Source organism: Haliaeetus leucocephalus, unplaced genomic scaffold (assembly GCF_000737465.1).
Source record: "Haliaeetus leucocephalus isolate CR32 unplaced genomic scaffold, Haliaeetus_leucocephalus-4.0 Scaffold712, whole genome shotgun sequence".
NCBI classification, from domain to species: Eukaryota; Metazoa; Chordata; class Aves; order Accipitriformes; family Accipitridae; genus Haliaeetus; species Haliaeetus leucocephalus.
This window is the reverse complement of record NW_010973148.1, coordinates 4,977,267-5,000,852: the sequence shown is the minus strand read 5'-3', so window position 1 is coordinate 5,000,852 and position 23,586 is coordinate 4,977,267. Positions and strand designations below refer to the sequence as shown.

At 39.1% G+C, this 23,586-nt stretch overlaps 1 protein-coding gene across 1 annotated transcript in view; it reads right to left on the bottom strand.

Moving 5' to 3' along the window:
• OCA2 (oculocutaneous albinism II) overlaps positions 1-23,586 on the bottom strand; it is a 183,611-nt gene that overhangs the window by 105,437 nt on the left and 54,588 nt on the right. Inside the window, exons 9-14 of the mRNA XM_010580473.1 lie at positions 22,026-22,097; positions 21,078-21,143; positions 19,943-19,999; positions 18,795-18,919; positions 15,058-15,196; positions 5,846-5,978 (exon numbers count right to left, since the gene is read on the bottom strand). Of these exons, the coding sequence (XP_010578775.1) occupies positions 5,846-5,978; positions 15,058-15,196; positions 18,795-18,919; positions 19,943-19,999; positions 21,078-21,143; positions 22,026-22,097 (592 nt within the window). The remainder of the gene's footprint in view (positions 1-5,845; positions 5,979-15,057; positions 15,197-18,794; positions 18,920-19,942; positions 20,000-21,077; positions 21,144-22,025; positions 22,098-23,586) is intronic.

Genomic DNA, 23,586 nt, shown 5'->3' with positions numbered 1-23,586 from the left:
CCCCTCAGCTGACTGGACCAATGCTGGACCCAGGACTGGTGAAATCTTTCTCTTCTCTTTTCTCTCTCTCTTTGTTTTTTTGGGTTTGTTTTTTTTTTCCATAACCCCTACACCTCATCCCTTTAGACATAAAACTGTTTACCAAGTCTGGGACAGATCCAGCCACCCCTCGGCTCCTCTCTGAGGAGTCTAGAAAGCAAGGGAGTCCACTCCGAACCTCGCGACAACAGGAGGGCTCTCCTTATTCCCTGAATTTATATATGTGGTTACCACGTGTTACATGGTTTACTGACATAGTTTCATGCCATTTGTTGCTGTGAGAAACCACACCACCTACTGTTATGCCTTCCACTTTCAGGTCATTTCTGCCATAAATAAAACATTCAACTGACCGTTTGGTGTCACTTCACTTTAATTTAGCCTGAGGGAATTCCGAACTCACCACAACCCCTCCCTGGTCTGTCCAGCACAGGTTGTGACAACATTTTCACTCAAAATGAGGCTTGATGTGAGCAATACATACTCTAAATCCAGGAGCAATGCCTGGATATCTTGTAGGCAGCACAGTTCTATCAGTTGCACATGTCTGCCAACCCTCAATTATCGATCCCCTACTTCTTTCCTCTAACAGACTTTCTACCTTCTCACTGCTGGTTTTGTACCTCTTTTTTTCCCCTCCTCCTCTCCTTTTTCTTCTCTTAGAGAAGCAGCTGTAAAGCTCCACATGGAAGAAAGAAACAGATTTGCTCACTCATCTGGTTACCACATTTCACGTTATGGGGAACAGCACCGTGTTTTTCACACATTAAGCACTTTACACATGACTATGATTAATTAGAAAATTCCTTCTGTTGTCAGCTTTACATACTATCGTACTGCCATAGCAGTATTTTCCCAGCTGCTGCAGACAGTGAGTTACACCAGAGGGAATAACGTGCTCCCCCCTCTCCTGGCATCACCACTCCTGCTTCAACAGTGGGTCTGTCTTTCAGCCAGTGAAACAATCAGAAACCAGAGCAAATGGCACAGGAGAAATGGGGAGATGGTGCCAAATAAGTTGTCGAGCTAAAGAAAGCCCTTCTTGTTTGACAGCAATGGCAGTGATACTTGTCACTAGACCATGTGCCACCCACTGTCCTGGGCATAGCAACCTTCCCAAACACTGAGGTCCACGTCTCCACAGCTTGAGAGCTGAGACATAATAGTGTATCGTCATGCTTTCCAGAGACTAAATAATGTATTGTTAACGCTTAAGGGAAAAAAAACCTTTGGCTTCAAGTTTTGAGGGGCAGGGAACAGCAAGTTTAATTCCTCTTACACTCATATTATTATTTCTTCTTACATATTCCTTTTGGAAAGTCTATATATACTTTTTAAACCTCAGCTTACTACCCTAATCCTAGCAACTTCTTCTGCATCCATACAAACAAAGTGCAGGTTTATCAGCTGAAAGTTGCACTCAAAATAAGTCCTTAAAGTATCCCTTCATTCTTAAAAAGCATTTGTTTTTCTCTCTCACAGCTGAGTTCTTCAGATTCTTTTTTCTTTTGTAATATGCCCATCTTCAAGCCACTGCAGGTAGATAGTGGCTCCTGGGGAAGGAACGTGTGTTTTTCCTGCTGCACAGGTTCTGCAGTTCAGTCCAAAAGCCAACAATTTAAAGACTCTGGTAACACACAGCATTGAAATTAATCTGCCAATGTATCACCAGAATAACAGCATTGTCTGGTCTTAAAATTAGTGCTTATCCATTCTCAAAAATCTGTGTAGCCCAAAGCAACAGAAAAAAATCTTAAAGCACATGACATACAAGGAAAAAAAATCTGGGGAGAATAATACACCAATTAAGTCTCACATATCTTGTTTAACTGCTAATTGGGGGCAGGGTGAGGGGAGGCTGGTATTTAGTTGGTTAAAAGCTGCTTCAAACAAGCCATTTGAAGTTATCACAGAATCGTTGCAACCTGAGACGGAAGGACCCCTGAAAGCACCTTGGAGCACATTCTACAAATCCAAACCATGACAGCTACCTCCTAGTAGAGCTGTGTTGGTCCCTTTCTCTTCCCCTTTCACAGAAAATTTCAGTAGAAAGAGTAACTTTTCAGCATTTGTTCTAACTGAACAGCTACTGATTAGCTTCGCAGCAATGGAGGAGCACCTGATTATACAGACACATGGTATACTAATTAAGAAACTGCTATATCTGAACCTATTACAGCGCAAGTAACAAAGATTACAGAGAGATGAATTGAGGGAAATATGCTAGCCAGTGTTTCACTGGCAAAAATATTATGTCAGTGAATAAATTGTACTATTCAAATTAATAAAAAAAAGTTATGGATACTTGATTTCTTAAAAATCCAAAACATATGCTTTAAAAGTTTATAAATGGAAAAAGAAATTCTATTTTCTAAAATATATATTCACAAAATAATGTTGTTATGTCAGGATCAAAATTGCTTACCATTGACAGAACGAATTTTCTCACTGTTTAGATGCTACTTATCTCAAGACACTTTGCAAGCTGGCACATTTAAAGATACTTTAAGTATATAATAATTCTAGTTATTCATGGAAATGTCCATGAAGCTATGACTTTTATTAGAAAATAAGAAATTAATAGAAGCAAGAATTCTTTTTAAATAAGAAAGTTGGGAAGTTACAAAAAAATGCTGAATACCAAAGATTTAATAATCTATTTCCAGGCAACGAGGGAAACCAATTATTTTTTATAATGATGCATAATTACAAAAGGTTTTATCTGGAGGTTGCAAAGGTTACTTTCCTCCCCAACAAAAATACATTTCCTTTCCCAGAGATGATCTCTTCCACAAAGGATTCTTATTCTTGAGCCCTGTGTAGAACAAGTAGGAACTTGCTCTATATTTAGCATTTTGGTATAGAATCATAGAATGGTTTGGGTTGCAAGAGACCTTTAAAGGTCATCTCGTCCAACCCCCCTGCAATAAACAGGGACATCTTCAATCAGATCAGGTTGCTCAAAGCCCCATCCAACCTGGCCTTGAATGTTTCCAGGGATGGGGCACCTACAACCTCTCTAGGCAACCTGTTCCAGTGTTTCACCACCCTCATCCTTATATCTAGTCCGAATCTACCCTCTTTTAGGTTAAAACTGTTACGCCTTGTCATATCACTACATGTCCTACTAAAAAGTCTGTCCCCATCTTTCTTACAAGCCTCCTTTAAGTATTGAAAGGCTGCAATCAGGTCTCCCCAGAGCCTTCTCTTCTCCAGGCGGAACAACCCCTACTCTCTCAGCCTGTCCTCATAGGCAGGTGTTCCATCCCCCGATCAGTTTTGTGTCCCTCCTCTGGACCCGCTCCAACAGGTCCATGTCTTTCCTGTGCTGAGGACCCCAGAGCTGGACGCAGTACTGCAGGGGGGGTCTCACCAGCGCAGAGGGGAAGAATCACCTCCCTCAACCTGCTGGCCATGCTTCTTTTTATTCCCTCTGGGATACAGTTGGCATTCTGGTCTGCAAGCACACATTGCCGGCTCCTGTCCAGCTTTTCATCCACCAGTACAAAAAGAAGGAGCCATAGGAACATGAGCCAACTCCCCACCTGTTCAGATTGTGCATTTCAGTAGCCTATTGGGGACAACTTGGGAGTGGATATTGTTATCTCATAGCTTTTTTCACCTCTCTTCAAAGTACTAACTTTGACTAGACAAGTAGGAAGATCACTCACCCATGATACACAGTTCACAATGCTTATTATTGAGTTTTTTATGGATATTTTAGGTAATAATGCCTTCCCGTAAGACAGAATGCAACATTAATTATTTAAAATTGACAAATTTAAGGCACATCTATGGCTAGGAGAGGACAGCATCCCCTTCTGCATGTTAGCACTGCCAATTTTGAGTGTCTTACTTTCTCTAAAGGCAGTCCTGGCACCCAAGATAAAATTCTAGCTGTTTGAATGGAAACAGATGTGGTGTAAACTGTGGTAAGCCAGAAGTGTCCTATTGGTAAATAAAGCCTTTTCTCTCTTTGACCCAGAAGTTTATAGCCAACAGATTTTTTTACCAGGTAAGGAAGACTTCTTGCAGCACCTTCCCTGGTATGAGAAAGTAGGAAAAGAATGATGGCTTCTGAATAATTTTACTTTGTAGTGCCACAGGGAAATATCTAGGCATTTAAGGGACTGAGTTCTTTGCTTTATTTCTCTTGCACTCATGATCAAATCTCTAAGGGTGCAGAAAGCCTCAGCTGTTTTACAATGGCACAGCGATGAAAATGCATATCTCGTACCAAGCAAATATATAGAAGAAAAATTGTCCTCAATTCACTTAGAAAATAGTTAGGTAGTATCACCTCTAGAATGCTTTGGTTCCTAATACTGGGAAAGACTTTGGCCCCTAGAGATATCAACAGGTAGGCTGAGCACGCCTTGTGCTGAATGGGTGCTGAAGTCCCTCAAAACCAAATGTCTGCACAAGAGCTAACTTCCTCAGCAGTGAAGTCTCTTCTCTGACCTTTCTATCATATGGGATTCAAGAAACATGTTACAATCCACTGAGGAGAAGATTGTCTTTTTAATAAAATCCTACTTCTAAATCTAATTTTCCCTGGAACAAGGCAAGTCACTACAGGTGGTACTCATTTTGCCTAAATTAGTTACCTATCATGAATATCTCCACCACTGAGTTAGTCACCTTGGACTCCCCTTATACTCAAAAGGAAGAAGGAAAATTGGGGGGGCTGCAATATATCTGTTCTATTGTAGACAGCTACATTAGTCTTTAGAAGGGCTTATCTTTCTCCACAGATTACAAATGGAGCCAAGTTATATCAACCATATCAAAAGTTGTGTCCCCCCATGCTAAAGAGCTCCCCCCCACGCACAGGTTTGGAGATGTTGTACAGCACATTAAAACACCAGTTGCATGGTCTGTGGAAGCCTGGATCCTAAGACTTCTGCAGCCAAAAGTGAAAAAACCATCAGTCACAGGGAAGAAACAGTTACACTCAGCTATCTTTGTACAAAGCTTGCTAAGAAATTATTCTTAGTAAATTATTTCTTACCTCGTAAAGAAATTATGAACATTTGGGGGTTATTATTAAGTTTCACCATTGAAACAGAAGCCTGAGAACAATGATGAAAATTCAAAAGGACTGAATAGAAAGGCATAAAAGCATGAAGACAAAAAGGGACCAACATACTCAACAACCATTGAAACAGCTTTACCAAGACTTCTAGGGACTACCGAGGTGAGCAACCTCAAAAAAACCATAGATTTAGTCCTACTGAATTATAGAAATTATACACAGGGGAAATTTAGGGTTGGAAGAGCCACAGAGGCAAGCTGGAAAGAACTTGGAAAGTTCTACTCTTGATGAATTGTCCTTCATTGACCACAGACCAGGAAAATATTGCTGAAAAAATCCAGTGTAGGAAACCCAGCAGTGAGACAATGCATCGGTGCACTATGCCTGTCATAAGGGAAACCTGGGACATTTCTAAAGCTAGGCTGTGAACTCAGCACCTTGAGCAGATGTCTTCTGTTGCAATACATAACACCCTGGTATTCAAGCCTGTGGCTATAAATGATGCAAAATATCCCTATAAATTTTGAGAGATTTTTAATAATTCATGTCAACACCTCAGCCTTAGCACCAGAAAAACACCCATTTCTAAAAGTCAGAAAATATCATGACTAAAAATAAAATCTAAATTATTAGTTTAAAAATTGATGTTTAGAGACTGAAGGAGAGTGGGCACTTCCATCTGAGGACAACATTGTCGTAAGCACTATTCCGTTTCTATTTAGCACATATTCAAGGCAGTGATAGTAAAAATGTTTTCATGCTCACACTTACCAACGATTTCACTTGGCTCCTTATTGTAAAGTTTTTTGTTCCAGTAAAGAAGTCTGAGAAAAGGAAAGGAGACCAGAACAACAAGGCAGATGCCAACAAACATATGCCCTGTGAAGGCTGCAAAATCCAATCCCTGGAAATAAAAGTGAAAACCTAAATTAAAAATCAGTTGTTTTTCTATATTACCTACAGTGAAGAGTATTCAACTATATGTGCTTTAGCAATCAATTATAAATATAAAGCAATAAAGTAAGCTCCAAGTACAGCGTATGCTGTATTTCATCTGTTTCAAGGAGACAAGCCACATTACAAATTAATCCAGAGAACTAAAAAATAGCATTACGAGTTATTCTGAAATAAATTTAGTGTTCCTGACATGGACAGAAAAAAAAAAGCCAAATGGATCATTAACTTTCACTTAAATCACTGTAAATTCATTTTAAATCACACTGAATCACAGAAGTACTTTAATTTTAATGACCAGCTTTTGTTTTAAACTGATGACAACATGGATTTTTACAACAGTTCTATCTGAACTAGTCCAAATTCACCAATATTATTCTACAATAAAAATATTATATGTCAATATTCTGTTTATTTTTCTTCCTGGTTAATAAACGGACATATTTATTTACATTTTGCATAACAAAACCCTTTAATGAAGGGGTTCTCAGAAAGGTTAGGCAGAATTCATATTAAAAAGCTACTGTTTTAAGCAATAAGAATGAATAGTGACAACCCACCCTAAAACTTTGAAGTTAGCCAGGCTTTGATGAGGACATTGGACTAGATGACCTCCAGGGCCCCTTTCAACTGAATTATTCCATATTACACACACTGTAGCGCATCAGGGTTAGTGTTTGGGCTGGGATTTTCTGAAGTAGTCATGACTAGCCTGTCCAAAAGAAGTTGTCTGTGAAGCTCCAAGGGGGATCACATCCAAGTACTCTGGTAGCAAGGAACTGTCTTATATTCACAGAGCAGAGGTTGTCTGAACTGGTGATCCCAGCAGATCAGCTCTGTGACACTTGGAAGAAAGCATGATCTGAGTCCCGGATAGCCCAGGTTGTCCAAGCCGAATTTTCAGAGCACCCACTGATTTCCCAGAGACTCTAGAAAGTCATGGGTTCTCCCTGTGCCACACGTCTATGTCTCTAGTGACTTGCCTTTTACCAAATACCTGTGTGCTACCTATAGACCCTTCTGCAATGCCAATACGTATTACAAACCGCTTCCCATGCAGCATCAGCTGATATTACCTGCTGTGTGTTAAGATTAATGGGGACTTACTACCTTAAATGTTCTTCTATATTGTCTCCTACTAAAAGAATTTATGTGGAAATGTCCCAGCTGAAATGTCTCTAGTTCAAAAAGGAAAAAAAATGTTTCACTATTGCACCACGGGGCATAATAAAAAGACACACGACACAAGAAACTGCTTAAAGTCATAAAGAACTTTTGCAGCCAGATAAAGATTAGTGCTCTTTTGCAAAAAAATCCATAGTTTGCAGACAGTCAAATAAATCTCAAAACATAAATAAGCAGACCTAGGATTAGAATTTGATCCTATTAAAAATACAGGTTTCAGCTTCATAAGCTAAAGAAAATCACCCTTAGTTGCTATTTAATAGTAGATTCCTTGTCGCTTCTACTCTCCAGCCACTAGAAGGTGAAACCATATACCTATTCATTCACTGGCCTTTCATTGTAACTCAGTTACTGCCATTTCTTTTATGAAAGTAGAAGGAAGACTCTTCAGGAATTGGAATAAGATTAGTTTAAGAATCAGACAGAAAAACATGATACCACAAATGAAAATAATATACCTTCATTCAGTTTGCCTACATAATAGGTCAGCTAGTTAAAGGTCTGACATCTCTGCAAGACAGACTTTACAAGTCAATTTTTATAAATGCTCAGAAAGACTGGCCTCTGGGCATCAAATCAAGATTCGGAGCTACAGGAGACATTTCTATGAAGGATGAAATCAACATTCATAACTCTAGGAAATTTACAAATAACCACTGGGGAAAAAAAAAAAAAAAAAAAAAAAAAATTCTGCAAAGGCCCAATGTTTGTAAGACCTGCCCCCAAAGTATATGAAGTCCATACCCACCATGTGTATTTCCTTAATAACAGCCATTTAAAATACACAATAAATCTAATTTTTATATGGGTTGCCTCTAAGATTATGGCCATAAAGAAAGATCAGAATCCTTAAAAACAAGGTGAACTGGCCTTGGTTTGGAAATTTCTCAAGTATTGGCAATGTGCCATTAAACAGTCCAGGAAGTATGCAAAATAAGTATTCAGTTTTGTATGGTCTTTAAAATGGCCTAAGGAGAGGTAGGAAGCTGAAAGGAATTAAGCTGTAAAAACACTGAAGCTAACCCAGCCAAAATAGCAATGCCTAAACCAACTGGAAAAAAATTTATCCTCTGAAAAACAAAATGACTGGGAAACAGCTGGTTGAGGAGCAATGAAGTGACTCAGAGGTGGTCAGAATATACTCAAACCAGAATTACCAGAACCAGTAAAATTACTTTCACACTCAACCTAATCTTACAAAGAGCCGTGGAGATGAAGCTTTTCTTAGGCTGGCAGCAATGTGCCCATGTCACAAAGAAGGATGCCAGCTACCAGGCAGAGTATGTCGGCAGAAATTCTCTGCAGAGATACTCAGGCATAAAGATAATTGCTAATGTAGGAAACAAAAAAGAAAAATAGGAACCTGAAGAATCCTTGGAAACTCTCAAGTTTAAATATGTGATGTCTCCATCACATGTTAATGGAACTTGAATTTAAGGAAATGGCTCGTTGCAAACAAATGCAAAGATTTACAAAGTCACTTGCCTCTACATTTTTAACATTACACCAATTTCAGAGCAAAACAATTGTACTTTGTTATTGAAATGCCACAATGCAGAAGCTTCTCAAACAAAAAATACAGCACAAGAAATGTGTCACTCGAAACTCACAAAACTAATTTCCCTGTGAAAAGGAAAATCACATCAACCTAGAAGGCAAACTGAAATGCTGAGGTTAAGAAGGAGGTCTCAGGCCTGACTGATGGTTGAAAGGAATTGAAATGACATGGAGATCACAATACTCTCAAAAAAAATGTCAGGATTAACACAGCTTCGTGACATAAGAGCTGCATAGATGAGCCTTAAAAAGTGATTTGCAGACACCATCACATAAGAAAAAAAATTGTCTACTAGATTTTTTGGCATCCTATCCAGGAGCTTACCCAAAAGTTTCAGAGAGTACCTGGGCTGAGATTCAGGATTTTGTTAAACTTCATAATATCACCCAATTGATCCTTCTTCTCTCTGAGATCCCTGGGGTAAAAGAAAACACACTGCTCTGCTGCAACTGCGGAACAGCTTTCCAATTCATCTGAAAAAAAATCATTTTCTAACATGGAGCATGCTTATTTCAGGAAAGAGCTTGCATGACAGTGTTGTTTGTCATAGCACAAGGCTGGATCCAATTCTCTTCCCATCCCTTGCTCCCAGCTTTCCTCCCTATTACCTCCTTGCCTTGCTCCTCAAGAGCCAGTGAGTGAAAAGGAATCCTGACGATGGCTAGCCTTGGACAACTGGTACTCTGTAGCCACGAGGAGGCTGAGGACTACTGAGTGCATGCTTTTTTATGGCTGATATCAGAAGGGCTCACGGTGAAATCAGACCACTGCCCACCCTGATGCTTTGGGCTGGGTGCTTAGCACCAGCCTCTCTGCAGCACACGGAATATGCTTTCAGGCAAGGAGAAGGCAGATTTCATCCCAGACATTGTCAGGTAGCTAGCAGTCAACTGGCAGCCTCTGGAGAACTTTAAGAGCCTAAAGGATTTACATTGTACCACAGATACAAATGATGCAGCAGAGAATACCAAGATAGTGACACAACTTCGGTTGCTCCTGCTCCCTTTCCTACACCCCAGAAAGGGCACACGACATCTCCACAGAGCCTACATTCATACCCTTTGTGGCTGTGGATAACACATTTTATACCTCCTGAGTCCCCTGTACTGCTGGGGCCAGGATTCAGCATTGTAAAAACACATTAAAGTGCTCCACATGTCTGCTGCATACAACAAAATGTCATTTTCATAAAGATTTTCTTTTTCCTGCACAATAGACTGAAATAGAATTGACATGCACAATAGGCAAGAAATACTTTTCTTGCAGGAGATTTCAATCCATCAGATAAATACAATACATGCTTCAAATGTCCCTTACTTGAGGCTATGCTGATTGTATTAAATTTCTCCTGTTTCCCAGCTGACAGAAAATCTAAAGATTTTGTTTTAGTAAGACAACAGCCTAAAGGTTCCACTGCCTACAGATTCAGAGCTGAAACAGAGTGGGCATCTTTCCTTGGTTTGTAGTTTTAAATGCAAAGTCAAATATATCAATTTCATATTAGGAGGAATTATCATATTGTTTTCCTAAAAACCTAGCTTTCTACCATCCTGATTATTTTTTTATTATTATTGCTTTTGGAGGTGTGAAATTAACTTCTAGTAATTCAGACCTTTCCAGAAGAAATCTGCCATTTTAGAGCAAGGAGAATACAAAAATTATAGCTAGGTCAGCAATTCAGGAAGCAGCAAATACTGTACTTCTAGCCAGAATGCCCTTTACTTAATATTTTAAGACTAATAAAATGAGGAAGAGTAATTTATTATTTCTACACTGGTTTAAACATCCCTGGTTTAAACATCCCTTCTAGCTGAGTGACTGAGTTCTACATTGTCTCAGGGGGAACTGTTCATGATGTTGCTGAGCCAGAAATCACTGATGGTCTAACAGAGTTACATGAAGATAATGCTTATCTGAGACACTGATGAACCTCCTTTTTTCTTGCACTATACTCTTTAATGATTACTACAGGCAGAGATGGAAAAATTCTGAAATCAGCTATAAACACATAAATTTTATTTCATATACCTTACCTAGGTTTTCATTTTTTCTTGAGAAAAGGAATCAAACATCGACAGAAAGGGCAGGAGTTCTACAAATTGATTAAAAGTTTTAACAAGCTTGCATCAAGCAAACTCAACAAAAATAGCCCAGTGAACTACAGGAATCCATTTCACAATCTGCCAGTGCTTGAAATGCCTTTATAGATTCATATATAGGATTTTCTCTCTTCCATTTTTCAAAATTATCTACTTTTATTCATAAATTTTTGGTACCACAATTTTTCATGCAATCTAATCATCTAATGTCACATCATGCTAAATTTCAGCATGAAGACTGAAAGTCTCTGAAAGGCAGAACAGGAGAACCTCATGGCTGTCCATTTTCTAGGGAATTCCTGTCAAATGACAGGAATAACTCTGAATGGAATGCCAAAACTCCCAAATCCTCTGCAAACATCAGATTAACGGAACAGGCTTTATCACATGCTAACAAAGACAGTAAATAAGAGGATATAATCCAGTGGCTAGCACATGCTAAAACTGCCTTTGCTCTTATAATTTCCTCTTTTAGGCAGATTAAAGCCAGATGCACTAGTGCACACTGTGTTCACACCACCATTTTGTTCTGGAGACTTATTCACCATCCGTTCTCCAAAGAACTTGTAATCACAGCCTAAGCTGAGAACACAAGCAACTTCTGGTTTCAAAGGTGTGACGGTAGATACTTGTGAAGCTCCTAAATACAGAGGACTTAATGTTCAACCTTTCTGAAAGCAATGACCATTTCGAACCGCTTCATGCCCTATTGTGCATATAAAAATGGAGTTCCCAAGGTCTGAAGCACATATCTCCTCAAGATAAAAATATAATTTTGCTAACAATGGCCAGTCAGCAGCAGTACTCTGGAGGTATTAAAAAAAAGTTTTTTATTCACTGAATGAGTTTTCTGTTTGCTCTTAATGAAAGCTCTTATTTTCCTTCCCTAAAATCACAACATAAGTGCTATTTTGTGAAACTTCTTCTAACTCCAACTAAGAACAAGCAAGAATACAACAAATCTTCCTCTCCTATTGTGCAAATGTTCCACTGATTCCAGGCATGATGTTAGGGAAAATGTCAGTATTATAAATTAACCACTGCTACAAAGAAAAAATCCTTTTGGCATCTATTTGCATCTCAAGACAAATGAACAGACTTTTAATGAGTAAACTGTAACAAAAAGCTTATTTACTCAAACATATTTTAAATAAAATATTCTTAATATGTCATGAGATTTCCCCAGAACCTAGGGAGAAAAATCTCGCCAGCACTACAGTAAACAAAGAGTAAAGCATTTCTAATGCTGTAACCCAATAACAGCACCCAAAGTAACAAAGCTGCACTTCATTTTGTATTGATTTAAAAACCAAGGTTTCCTAAGAAAGTGTAAACTTGCATCGTATCTTATTAGGCTGCTTTTAGAGGTTGATGTACAGCAGTAAAAGTTCAGGAAGAGTGGTAAAATTCTCTTCTTGATCGCAGCTAATAAAACAGAAAAAACAATCATCTACATAGTGCAATACACTATTCAGCCTCCTACAGGGGCAGTTGTCCAAGTACTCCTGTAGTTACTATGAAAAAATAATGCTGAAGAGGAAGTGCAAAAGGATGAAAAAGGGAATTTCAATGACACTATCAAGGAGAAAAACTTCCTAGAATGGCAAAAACATGACCATAATGGTAAAAAGAGGTTTAAAAAAAGGTATTTTCTGTAGAAGACATAATAGATACTATAAAAAGTATTGCATGAAGCGCTGTTTCCAAAATGCTATTATTGCACCCAAGAACTTTTACCTCTGAAATACTAAAAAACCAAACAAAACAAAAAAAAAACCAGAGAGAATAAATTTTACTTGGTGCAGATACAGCAGACACCCCATGCATTTTAGAGGCAGATTTGTGGTTGATCGTATAAACCTTCCTCACAGCAGCATTTGCTAGAAGTAGTTTCAGAAACAAGACCATGTCTATGTCTATGTTTCTTCCTCTGAACAAAAGAGAGCATGCTGGAGCAGGTGGACTAAATTAGGAATTGAGCTATTAGTTCAACAGCACAGACTGTAAGAGACCAGATGGTCCCGCTCCCTCCCTGCCCTCACTCCCAGCTTTAACCAGTTACTCCTGCCAGCGCTCTCCCAGGCAAATCTCCTTTAGAGGGGGTGAGACCTAAGCAGTGAGGACATAAGCCAGTCCATGCCACTCAGCCTCAGAGCCAAGGGTAGGTCTTTGACCCTCTTTTATTCATATACATAGATATAACTGTTGAGAATATAGGAAAGAAGCAGTACAAGTCCCATGGTCCTGTGTTGAATCTGATCTATTTCATTACATCCTGATTTCTGTGATGCAACAAAAGATCTGAAAACAATCCAGAGTGAAAACATTTGGAAAGTTTTTGTACCTGTTTCAAACACAGAATTTGCTATGTCACATTTGCTAGGGTATTTATACATCTGAGTCCTCCTAAAATTGTCAATATCTCATTCAAGAGAAATGTAAAATTGTTTCTTTTCAGTGTGGTTGTTTAATTGCTTCCCATGTTTACACCCACTTCTAAAGGTTCTACAGAGACTATGAGTTTCTGAGTATTTAGGAAAATGACCTCCATTACAGGTGCTAATTATTCTTTTTTAGAAAAGAATGTTTAAATAGTTGCACAGATTTCATATTTAAAAATGTAAAATTTAGCTATCAAATCCTGAGCCAGGAATATTACGGAGTCTCCAAAGTCATCATCCAAACAAACTAATTGCAGCACATTTCAAATATTTTGAAGGTAAACATTCGGTTTATTAAATACTATGAACTTTCAAAGACATTTTCCAACCTGGGCAGTACTTAATTAATTAGAGTGTGTTCAGTTAATTAGGAAACATCCTTTTTTGGTACAGCAATAGAAACATAATTGACTCCAAATAAAAAACAAAACACAACAAAACAAAACAGAAAACCCTAGAATTTTATACTACAATTCCCTCATCCCACTTGCACAGGTAATTTCACACTAGCCCGCACACTACATTGAATTCCTTTAAATTTATTTATTTGGGGGGTTTATGATGCCTGGTGTCCCTACAGACATGCCCATTATATTACTGCCCCTGCCATCGTGCTGCTTGGTGGTGGTGGTGGTGCAGAGGCAGAAGGAGAGCAGAGCTGCCCCATCCCAGGAGGGGCTGCCCCTTGCATCCTACGCAGACTGTCTCCCTGCTGCCCCCAGCGCACCAGAGACGGGTGACGCACCAAGGGATACTGGGAGCACAGTGTCAGAGGCAGAAGTGGGACTTGATGCCCCCTTGTTCAGGGATGGCCGGGATAGCTGAAAGCGTGGAAGACTCATGCAAACGCCAGCTCCCTGCAGAAGCTGAAGGTGAGCACCTGCCAGCAGTGGCTCTGCCTGTCCACGGGGCAGAGAGGGCCACGTGGGTGGGAGGAGGTGGTGGGACCGGGACAGTCCTGCTGGCAGGTGTCTGGAGACCTGCAGTCCCACCCAGCACCAGCCACCATAGCCTTCCCTTTGGGACCAGTCACCCAGCAAAATGAAACGTTAGAAGAGCCAAGTGTTGGAAGTTAAAATCCATCATTGCACCCTGGGGAGATCATGCTGTTGGCAGGAGGTGGGAGCCAGCTGCAGGCCATGCTGCATGGGGGGCACCCCCCTCTCACCCCCCACGTCCCCTTGGGCTGCGGGTGAAGGACAAAGTCTCTGCCTGCAGCGGAGTCGTGTATGACGTGGGTCTACAGGGGCAATGCCGCCTCTCACATTGTGGGGTTTTGCATATGGACAAGTATTTCTGATTTGAAATTTCTGAAAAGGAATCGAATTGTCTCAATATATTTAACTTTTGAAAGAAAGCCTATTCTGAAAAAAAAAGTTTGGATTTTCATCTTCATTTTCACATTTTTCTTTTTTTCCAACTTGCTGCTGTCTCTTTACAGTCCTCCATTGTTTTGCTTCCTTCTTCACTTTGCCATTGACAAGGAAATCCTCCTCACCACCACAAAAAAAAAAAAAGGAAACCAGTACTCTCAGTCTGTATGAAAATGTCTATTCTTCATCTCAATTTTGTCCTCAAAAGATCACTCTGTTCTGTCTGATCATCCTACTAAGAGAGAAACAAGGTAGTGGGAAAAGTGGATTATGTTCTGTTTATATATGACTGTCTGGGGGAAGAGAAAGTTCAACACTGCATAAGTCAACATCAGTACTTAATTTTAGTAGCCAAACAGCTTGCAGTACATACCTTATTTCTCAGCTCCTGCTTTGAAACAATAATCACATTTGGAGGATCCCCAACAGCTGTGGCAGCCCCCCCAATATTTGTGAAGATTACTTCTGCAATCAGGACATGCCTAGGATCAAGATTAAGTACTTCACAGAGCCTGCAGTATAAAGAAAATGAAATTAACCTCTTACCCTATGACTAAATTACCTTAAATCTTAAAATTTATTAAATTTACAAAATACAGCCATTTCACTGAAAAATTGCAAGACTTTAAAGATAATATTTTTGTGTGTATATTGTTAAAGTTTTAATTATGCTACATTATATGTGCCACAGTAATTATAGCAATATAAATGCAAAAATTATAGATGTTTTTACATTTATAATACAATAATTAATGGTTACAAAATTGATGCATTTAAAAAACCTTTTCATTAAAAGTAATGAACTATTACAAGAATTGGACTGCACAGAAAATAGATTTCAAATTTTCAGCATCATTCAACTTTTTAAACCGCGGTCCCCAGGCTACGCTGACCTATGGAAAACTATTCTGGGCAACCACAGGCTCTGCACTCAGCATCAGTTATTAACTTTCTTGTGGGGAGCAGTGGTAGAGGATTGTGCAGACAACCTACTAGCCATGAATCATCTATTAGAGACCTCAGCTTTCAGCCTAGGTTTATCCAGTTTATTCTTTCTTATTTTTCCCCTTCTCTAAAGTTTGATCATGAGTATTTCTATTTGTAATGCAATAAGAGTAGAAAACACACATTCCTCATTATTAAAAAAGTCTCAAAATGTTTTTAGCTGTTCAAAAATATTTAATGCTTCTTTAGTAAGTTGCTTCTTTAATAAGAAAAAGTAAAATGCTTCTTTAATAAGAAGCATCTTAAAGCTCTCTGGCAAATACCGGGATTGACTCAGTAACCTCATGATCCATTTCAACTCAGAGCCCATTTACACACAGTAATCTTCACACAGATTACTTCAACTCTCACAAATTACCTTTACGCACAGATCCACACAATCTGCTCATTTCTGAAGTACACGTCTGACTTTATACTTGGGCTGTGGTATTACAGGCTGAAAGTTAAGGTCACACCTAAGCACTTTGGAATAAGGAACGACTGCTTTCCTGCTCATGGCTTATCAAAATGTTGCTCCAGTATGTAAAGATGGAGGCCACACTTAAATTATCGCCCCCTCTACCTAATACGGGATGGGGGGAAGAGTGGGCAGCAGGAATGCTTCCTCAGGATTGCTTTTGCTGTAGTGCTGTCACACGTTTCCCTGAAGGAAGAGTTGAGCTTTACTGTTCATTCTCAGTCTGTATTATTAAAACCTGTATTTCAAGGAGAAGAGAGTGTATTGCACAAAAGCTTAACTTGATACATTCATGCTGTCACCAAGAGTGTCAATTTAAAACTCAGTAAAAACAGTCACATGACATGTGTCAGCACATAAAAATTGCAGAACAAAATAACTGTGCAAAAATACACTATTTCCCCAACAGCATAAAATTATGCAGTTAAAGGATACTTTGTAGTACAACTGGCCCAATTGTATCAATTGTGGTACAAGACCACAGTTGTAATGTTAACTTCATCACTCCTTGATTTCCAAATGTTTCAAAATAACACCTTAACTTTTGTTTAGTGATTCTTTCTTTTTGATGGGCCTAGTGTTAGCATGAAGAGAGAACCTCCGAGATAAGCCAAGAAAGGCCAAGCCCAAAGTATAAAACCATCAGAATGTGTTAGCTATACGGTAGGATCAAACTTCTTCAGTTTACTTAACCCTGGTTATATAATTCTCCACATGAACAACCATTAGCCTTTTCCAGTTCCCAATAGCAACGTATCTTGAAAATAAATTATAGCTAAAAAGGGGTAGTTATTAATTTTTTTATCAGCTTGCTACAAAATTCAGAGTGAAACATGTATCATGTTTTACGCCTTATTAATGGAAATATAAATCCCTATATTCATAGATTCAGTAGGATTTTCTGCAAGCTTTATCTCCATGGCAATGACAGCGCAGTGCAACATAGTGAAGCTGTAGACAAGGGCTGAAGACAATGGCAGTAAGATTAAAAAAAAAAATGACCTCCAGCATGAAGCTTTTAGAAACAGGCAATTATTTGGTTTTACTAGACGAGATAAAATTTTATTTTAGCTTTGATAGTGATTCAAATACAAATGTTTCCCACATACTGAGTTCCCCCTTCTTCAGCATTATAAACTCATTTAGTATAAAACTAAAGTACTTCGTATACATTTAGCATAAAACTTGGGTACTTAAAGGGCGGCTACAAAGGCAGAGGCTCTCTCTTCACAAGGAGCCACCTGGAGAAGACAAGGGGCAACAAGTACAAGTTGCACTGGGGCAGATTTCATCTCAACATAAGAAAATAATTTTTTATGGTGAGAGCAATTAGCCACTGGAACAACCTCCCCAGCGACATGGTAGAGTCCCCATGGCTGGAGGTTTTCAAGACATGAATGAACAGGGTGCTAGATAATCTCATCTAGGCTCCCTTTCCCGTGAAAGTTGGACTAGATGGTCTTTCGAGGTCTGTTCCAACCTGGGCTACTCTGTGATTCTTTGAAAATGGAATAAATGCTACAGTACCTCTGCCTGTGAACAGTAGTTCGTGATGCATTGATGGCTGGATTTCCATCCATTCCCAATTATAGTTAATTCAAAACATTTTGCAACACAGCTAAAGAAAACTTGATGTTTAATAGTTCCAGTGTTGCTTACTGTTAGAGGTGAAATTATTGATTGGAGTAAGGCAAAGTGATCTCCTTAAAATATAATCGGACAGAAGACAAATGGAGCTTTAATTCACCAGCTGTTTCCCAATCTAGAATAAATTCCACTTGCAAAATTGCTTTTTACTGCTTTACACTACATTTTAAAGTGGGAGCATATCTTAATAGAATTTTGTATACTTTAATGTGATAATGACTGCAAGCATTACATCACTCAGGATCATTTTAAAAACACACTAGTTCTTTCCAAAACTGAACTGGATTAACCAGGTTTGCCTGGCCAGACACAGGTTAAATTCAAGTTAAACACTAATTTATAATCACACATTGATTAAATGCAGTTGCAAATGACGTGTTATTAATTTACAGAAATCTGAAGTAATTAAATTCGCTGTTCTCTATTAAATGTTCCAAATATCTAACCTCAAATTGTGGAATTAACCACTTGCTGTACAAATGTCATGGTCACCAGCAGGATGAAAATTCAGTTGCATATTCTAAAACAAAGATTTTAGTTGAAATCTGGAGATTTTTTAAATTTTTTTGTCACTAGTATTAGAAGGGATAACAACTTCACTAAAACATAAATTACTATCTAAAATTGTATACAGATATTAGCCAGTAAAGGACAAGGCAGCTTTAATTAAAAAATTCTCCCTGCTTACAGGAAAAAAATTTCATCTACTAGGGAGCATTTGGTGCAACATGCTATTGCAGTTCAGATATGGAGACAAACCAGAATAGTTAGCTGCCAAGGCAGTGTAACAGGCTTCAGATGTGTGCTCACTATTAACACAAAGGGAAAAGGCAACCAATCCCTTTGAAAACATTAGCTCTTTACCCTACTACAATAGGAGTATTTGAAGTTTTTATTTCCATTTTGATGATTAAAAAGAAGTTCAAACAAGCATTGTGCACACATGTCTACTACTGATTGCCGGCTATAAGACCAGGTCCAAAACCATAACAATAAAGTACCTTATGGTTACTGGAGTAAAGAGCAGCATAGTGGTAACATTGTCCAAAAATGCAGAAAGAATTGCAGCAATGAGGCACAGTAGCGTAATCATGGCCCACACCTTGCCTCTAGAGAGTTGATAAGCCTAATAAAACCAAACAAATAGAAACAAAATTAAGGGACTAGATCACTCCAGCTTAGTTTTCAAAAATGTTAGATTAAACAATTTCACCAAAGATGAGGCAACAGTGAGCTCAGAGCATTTACTACTCCATGACCTCTAATAGCACCTTCTCCAATATTAATTAACTCAGCAAGAAAACATTTCCTGCAAGTGGGCAAACATTTCTATCATGCAGAGGAAGAAAGAGGTCTGAAGAGACACAATGCTCCGCTGCCGGGCATGAAAGGGGTCTGTGTCAGGAGCAGGGCTGAGCCCCCATCTTCTGGCTGCATGTCTGGGTGGACTAACGTGGTTCAGAGCTCCCACCCCCTCCACACGCTGGGACACCTTCCCCATCGTCAGAGCAGCACTGCCGGCGCTACGTAGTCTGGGCAGCTATGTAGGCAGGGGTTGTGTCCACCCATGTTTTCTTTAGGGGTTCTGTGCTCAGAGCAGTTCTTGTCACTTTTGTTTTCTTTCTTTCCACCCTTCTCAGGAAAATTAAGCTTTGCAGCATGTGAAGGAGTCCCTCACCACAGGCAATACTTGCTTTACAACCAATCCATCAGAATTGCCCTTTTCGTGTAATCTTTGGTTCTGCTACTGTGCAAAGGTCTGTGGCCGTTTTTCATGTGTGATTGTAAAGCTAATGATGGTTCCCATATTTCCTCTCTCCCCCTGCCAGGCATAAATACAGATTTCTGTTACAGCAGAACAGCAGTCTTGGGGAAGTCAGGGGAATAACTCAGCTTTATTTTGTCCATATGCTTGTGTACCCTACTGGGGACCTTTGCCTTTCTCCTGTAGAAACAGCATTGCCTTAAGGGCTTCCTTTCATCCCTAAGAGATTTTTCAAAATTACAAGTTGACCATTGTCATTTCTAACATGATAAGTATACACTGCCCTAGGAAAGGTCCTTCAAAGATAGTGCTTGGTGCAAGAGATCTGATTAAATACTAACTTGATTAATCCAGTAATAATTAAGAGTGCCAAAACAAGCCTACCTTTACTGCACAGTAGTCAAAGAATCCAGTCTCTGAAAATATGGCCACCAAAACCATCTACCAAAAATGAATAAAAAGAGAATAGCTTGCAACTGAATTATTTACACAAAACCAAAACAATGTAGTTTGTGATTCTGACAAAAGTCCTTCTTATCTGACACAACTCTGAAAATCTGGTCACCTACATACCAGGATATCCACTACAGCTGCCAGATATCTCCTGTTAATGCATCATATGGTGAAATTTAGTTCTCATCATTAACAGTCTGCAAATGTCATACTAGTCTGGTTGAATTTAGTTTGTACTGACTAAATGGACATCATACATTAAGTACTTAATGTATCTCCTTTATGTCATTAATCAAGAAAAGCCAATAAGTGTGTTTGCTTTCTGCTCTACAGAGTGCAGAAGATAGCAGCTCCAAGAATTTCTTGCATTTTTCCACATTTCTGGGAGGTTTCCTGTCCTTCCATCTTTGCTCCCAACAGATTTTTTTTGTTGTTGTTTTCTTTTTCTGTGGGGAAGGCAGGAAGCAGGGACCAGTGTCAAGAAATAAAAGCTCAGAATGGCAGCAGATAATTGTAATTTTTTCTCTGTGTATTTAATATTTTGTGTTAGAGTTTAATAGCACTTGGACAACTCTCTTTACCATAAAAAGCTCTGTGCAAAGTGGTTAAAATAATATATGATTATGATCTAATCAGATATTTCTCCTCCATTTCTGGTTTGCTTTTCTTTTGCTCCAAACAGCACTGACTAAGGCAAAGAAAACCACTTTTCCAGCAGAGTGTGTTTGAGGAAGGTTTTGAGTAAACAAAATTAACAAGATAAATGAGAATGATAATACTTCGCATTTAAACAGGTCTTTCCATTTACAGACCTCAAGGATGTTTTTAGTATGTTATCAACACAATTTTACAGATTTAAAAAAAAAAATTAGAAAGGGTTCAACACTTTCAAAAGGCTCCTTCAGGGGTGTGATCAACCTCCTTTTCGATAAATCCTTTAAGACCCAAATTTTCATCATAACATGTCTCAGTGAAGTACAATTTAAAAAATCTTTAAAAGGGAAACATCTCTATATTGAATGTGATTATTTTAGCACATTTAGAGCAAAAGATACATTTTAGTTACCATTCCAAAGAGCAGCGCCAGTGTCTCATAATCAATCCACTCCACCACTTTGACCATACTTGGCCTCTGCAATCAGAAAATACAATTACCAGTGAATGCCATGAAACACCTAACTTGTGATTAGCTATGAAATATAAACTCCACTCAATTGATGAACCATTTAAATAAGCTATGATGGAAATTACTAAGTGTTCCTATAAGGTACACAAAAAGGTCTCTCTATTATTACCATTATTGCTATTATTATTACTACTATTATTGTTATTACTAATTCAAAGTACTGCTGCCATCCTATGTGGGTCACTATCAAAAGCTTACATTAGACTATTGGTTTATCTAGTTGTTCCTTATGTAGCATTATAGAAATAAAAGATAACCAAATTACATGGTACAGTCCAGTTTCCTTTTTGGTAAGAGAACAAAAGCAGACTGCTTCACCTGTGAACAAACTGGAGGGAATTTAAGGGAACATGGCAATGATGTGGTGACCAGTTATGAGAAAAAACAGAGAAAAATCAATCAGAGGTTTCACTAAATATCAACTAAGAGTAAGCAGGGGGGAAATAAAAGGGTTGGAAGATGTAAGCATGAGATGTAATTATTTAGGGTAGTATAAGGCAATGTATTTCCATTTCGGTTTGCTTAGTAACCTAACATTACTGAAAATAACAGTGTTAAAGTAACTCGGAATTAAGCTAAAAACGGTTGTACTCAGCTTCCCGCAAATCAGAACAAAATAGCTACAACTGACTTTTTTCTACTGTTCTTGCCTATACCTTAGGCTGACTTGTTTTCCCCAAGATGCTTCCCCACCCCGCTGTCTGCCCTACCATCTCTCTCTCCTAAAAAACACTGCTCTGTTATGTGCCCAGTCACAACAGGGCAAACAAGGAAATTTATGATATCATACCCAGAAACGAAGTGAGCACTTACAGTTTGATAACTTACCTCCCCAACAGTAGCTAAGGCGGCTAAAGCTGCCAGAGAGCCCAGCATCGCTGCGAGGGTCCTGTGAACAATCTGCAACAAAGGGTAAGAACTGACCAGAGACTCCTCTAAACATCTCCTTATTATTAAAAAAGAGGGGGGGAGAGGATAAAAATTCCTGTAGCTGATTCTTTTCTTGGTTTTTGGGGCGGGTTTGTTCCTTATTCCACCCACCTCCCTTCAAAAAGACCTGACCAGAGAATGGCTGATTACTTTGCCTCACTATAGGATGTAATTCAAAACAAAACAAAACAAAACAAAAAAAAAAGCCACACTTGCACAAAACCCTGCTAGGAAGTCTTAGCTCTGATCTCAAGGCAGAGAAGGGACTTCAGTACCAGTTTCTTGAATTTGCCAACAGGTGACCCAAGATGGAAAGCAATTCATCTTCCTTTACTTAAGGATCAAAAAGCCTAGTCCTGTTGGCTTCCCTTCACAGCCCATGGGAAGAAGACACGTTCCCAGGAGGTGATCCACCCCATTCTTTATAGGTGTTTGTTCATCTCCAATGTCTACAAAGCAATTCCCAAGCAAATAGCTCAGACCCAGGCAAGTTGCATCCTACTCATACACAGATATACTAGACTTTGAGTTTACGCATCCAGTGTGTAGTCTGGGGCACAGACAGGTCTGTCAAGCCTGTACACCCGTTTTCTGTCTCACACACACAGAGTTTTCTTCCTTCATAGAGTGTTGTTGTTTGGTTTTTTTTACATCAGCATTTTCTCTACAAATTTTGGCTTCAAGACTAACCCAGCCTTGAACAGTGCTTCTCCTCCATCTCTAACGTTTCTCTAGCATACAAGCAATGCATCTGAAAATAGCATCCAAACCCTTGACCACAACACATGCATTTAATACTGCAGCAATTACTACAGTATAGGGACATTTGTCCACATCTATGTATCTAATGAATAAATTGCATTTAAAATTCTCAAGGAGAAGGTATAAAAGCAAGCATGCCCTGAAAATGTGTTTTTTTGTCCAAGTGCTCATTTGCAGTTATTTAATCCACAACTGGAAGATCACAGATAGTGTAAAATAACTCTGTTAAAGTGAGAATGTAATAAATGAAAATCACACTACAAAAGATGAAATTTAACAGCATTTATGTATTGGTTTTATGTGGCAAGGTTTTGGTAGCGGGGGGGGTTACAGGGGTGGCTCCTGTAAGAAGCTGCTGGAAGCTTCCCCTGTGTTCGAGAGAAAACGAGCCCATACCAGCCGGCTCTAAGACGGACCCGCCACCGGCCAAGGCGGAGCCAATCAGTGATAGTGGTAACACCTCTGTGATAACATTTTTAAGAAGGAAAAAAAAAGTTGGGACAGGGAGAAAACAGCCGCAAGAGAGAGAGGAGTGAGAATATGTAAGAGAAACAGCCCTGCAGACACCAAGGTCAGTGAAGAAGGAGGGGGAGGAGGTGCTCCAGGCGCCGGAGCGAAGATTCCCCTGCAGCCCGTGGGGAAGCCCATGGTGAGGCAGGCTGTCCCCCTGCAGCCCAGGGAGGTCCACGGTGGAGCA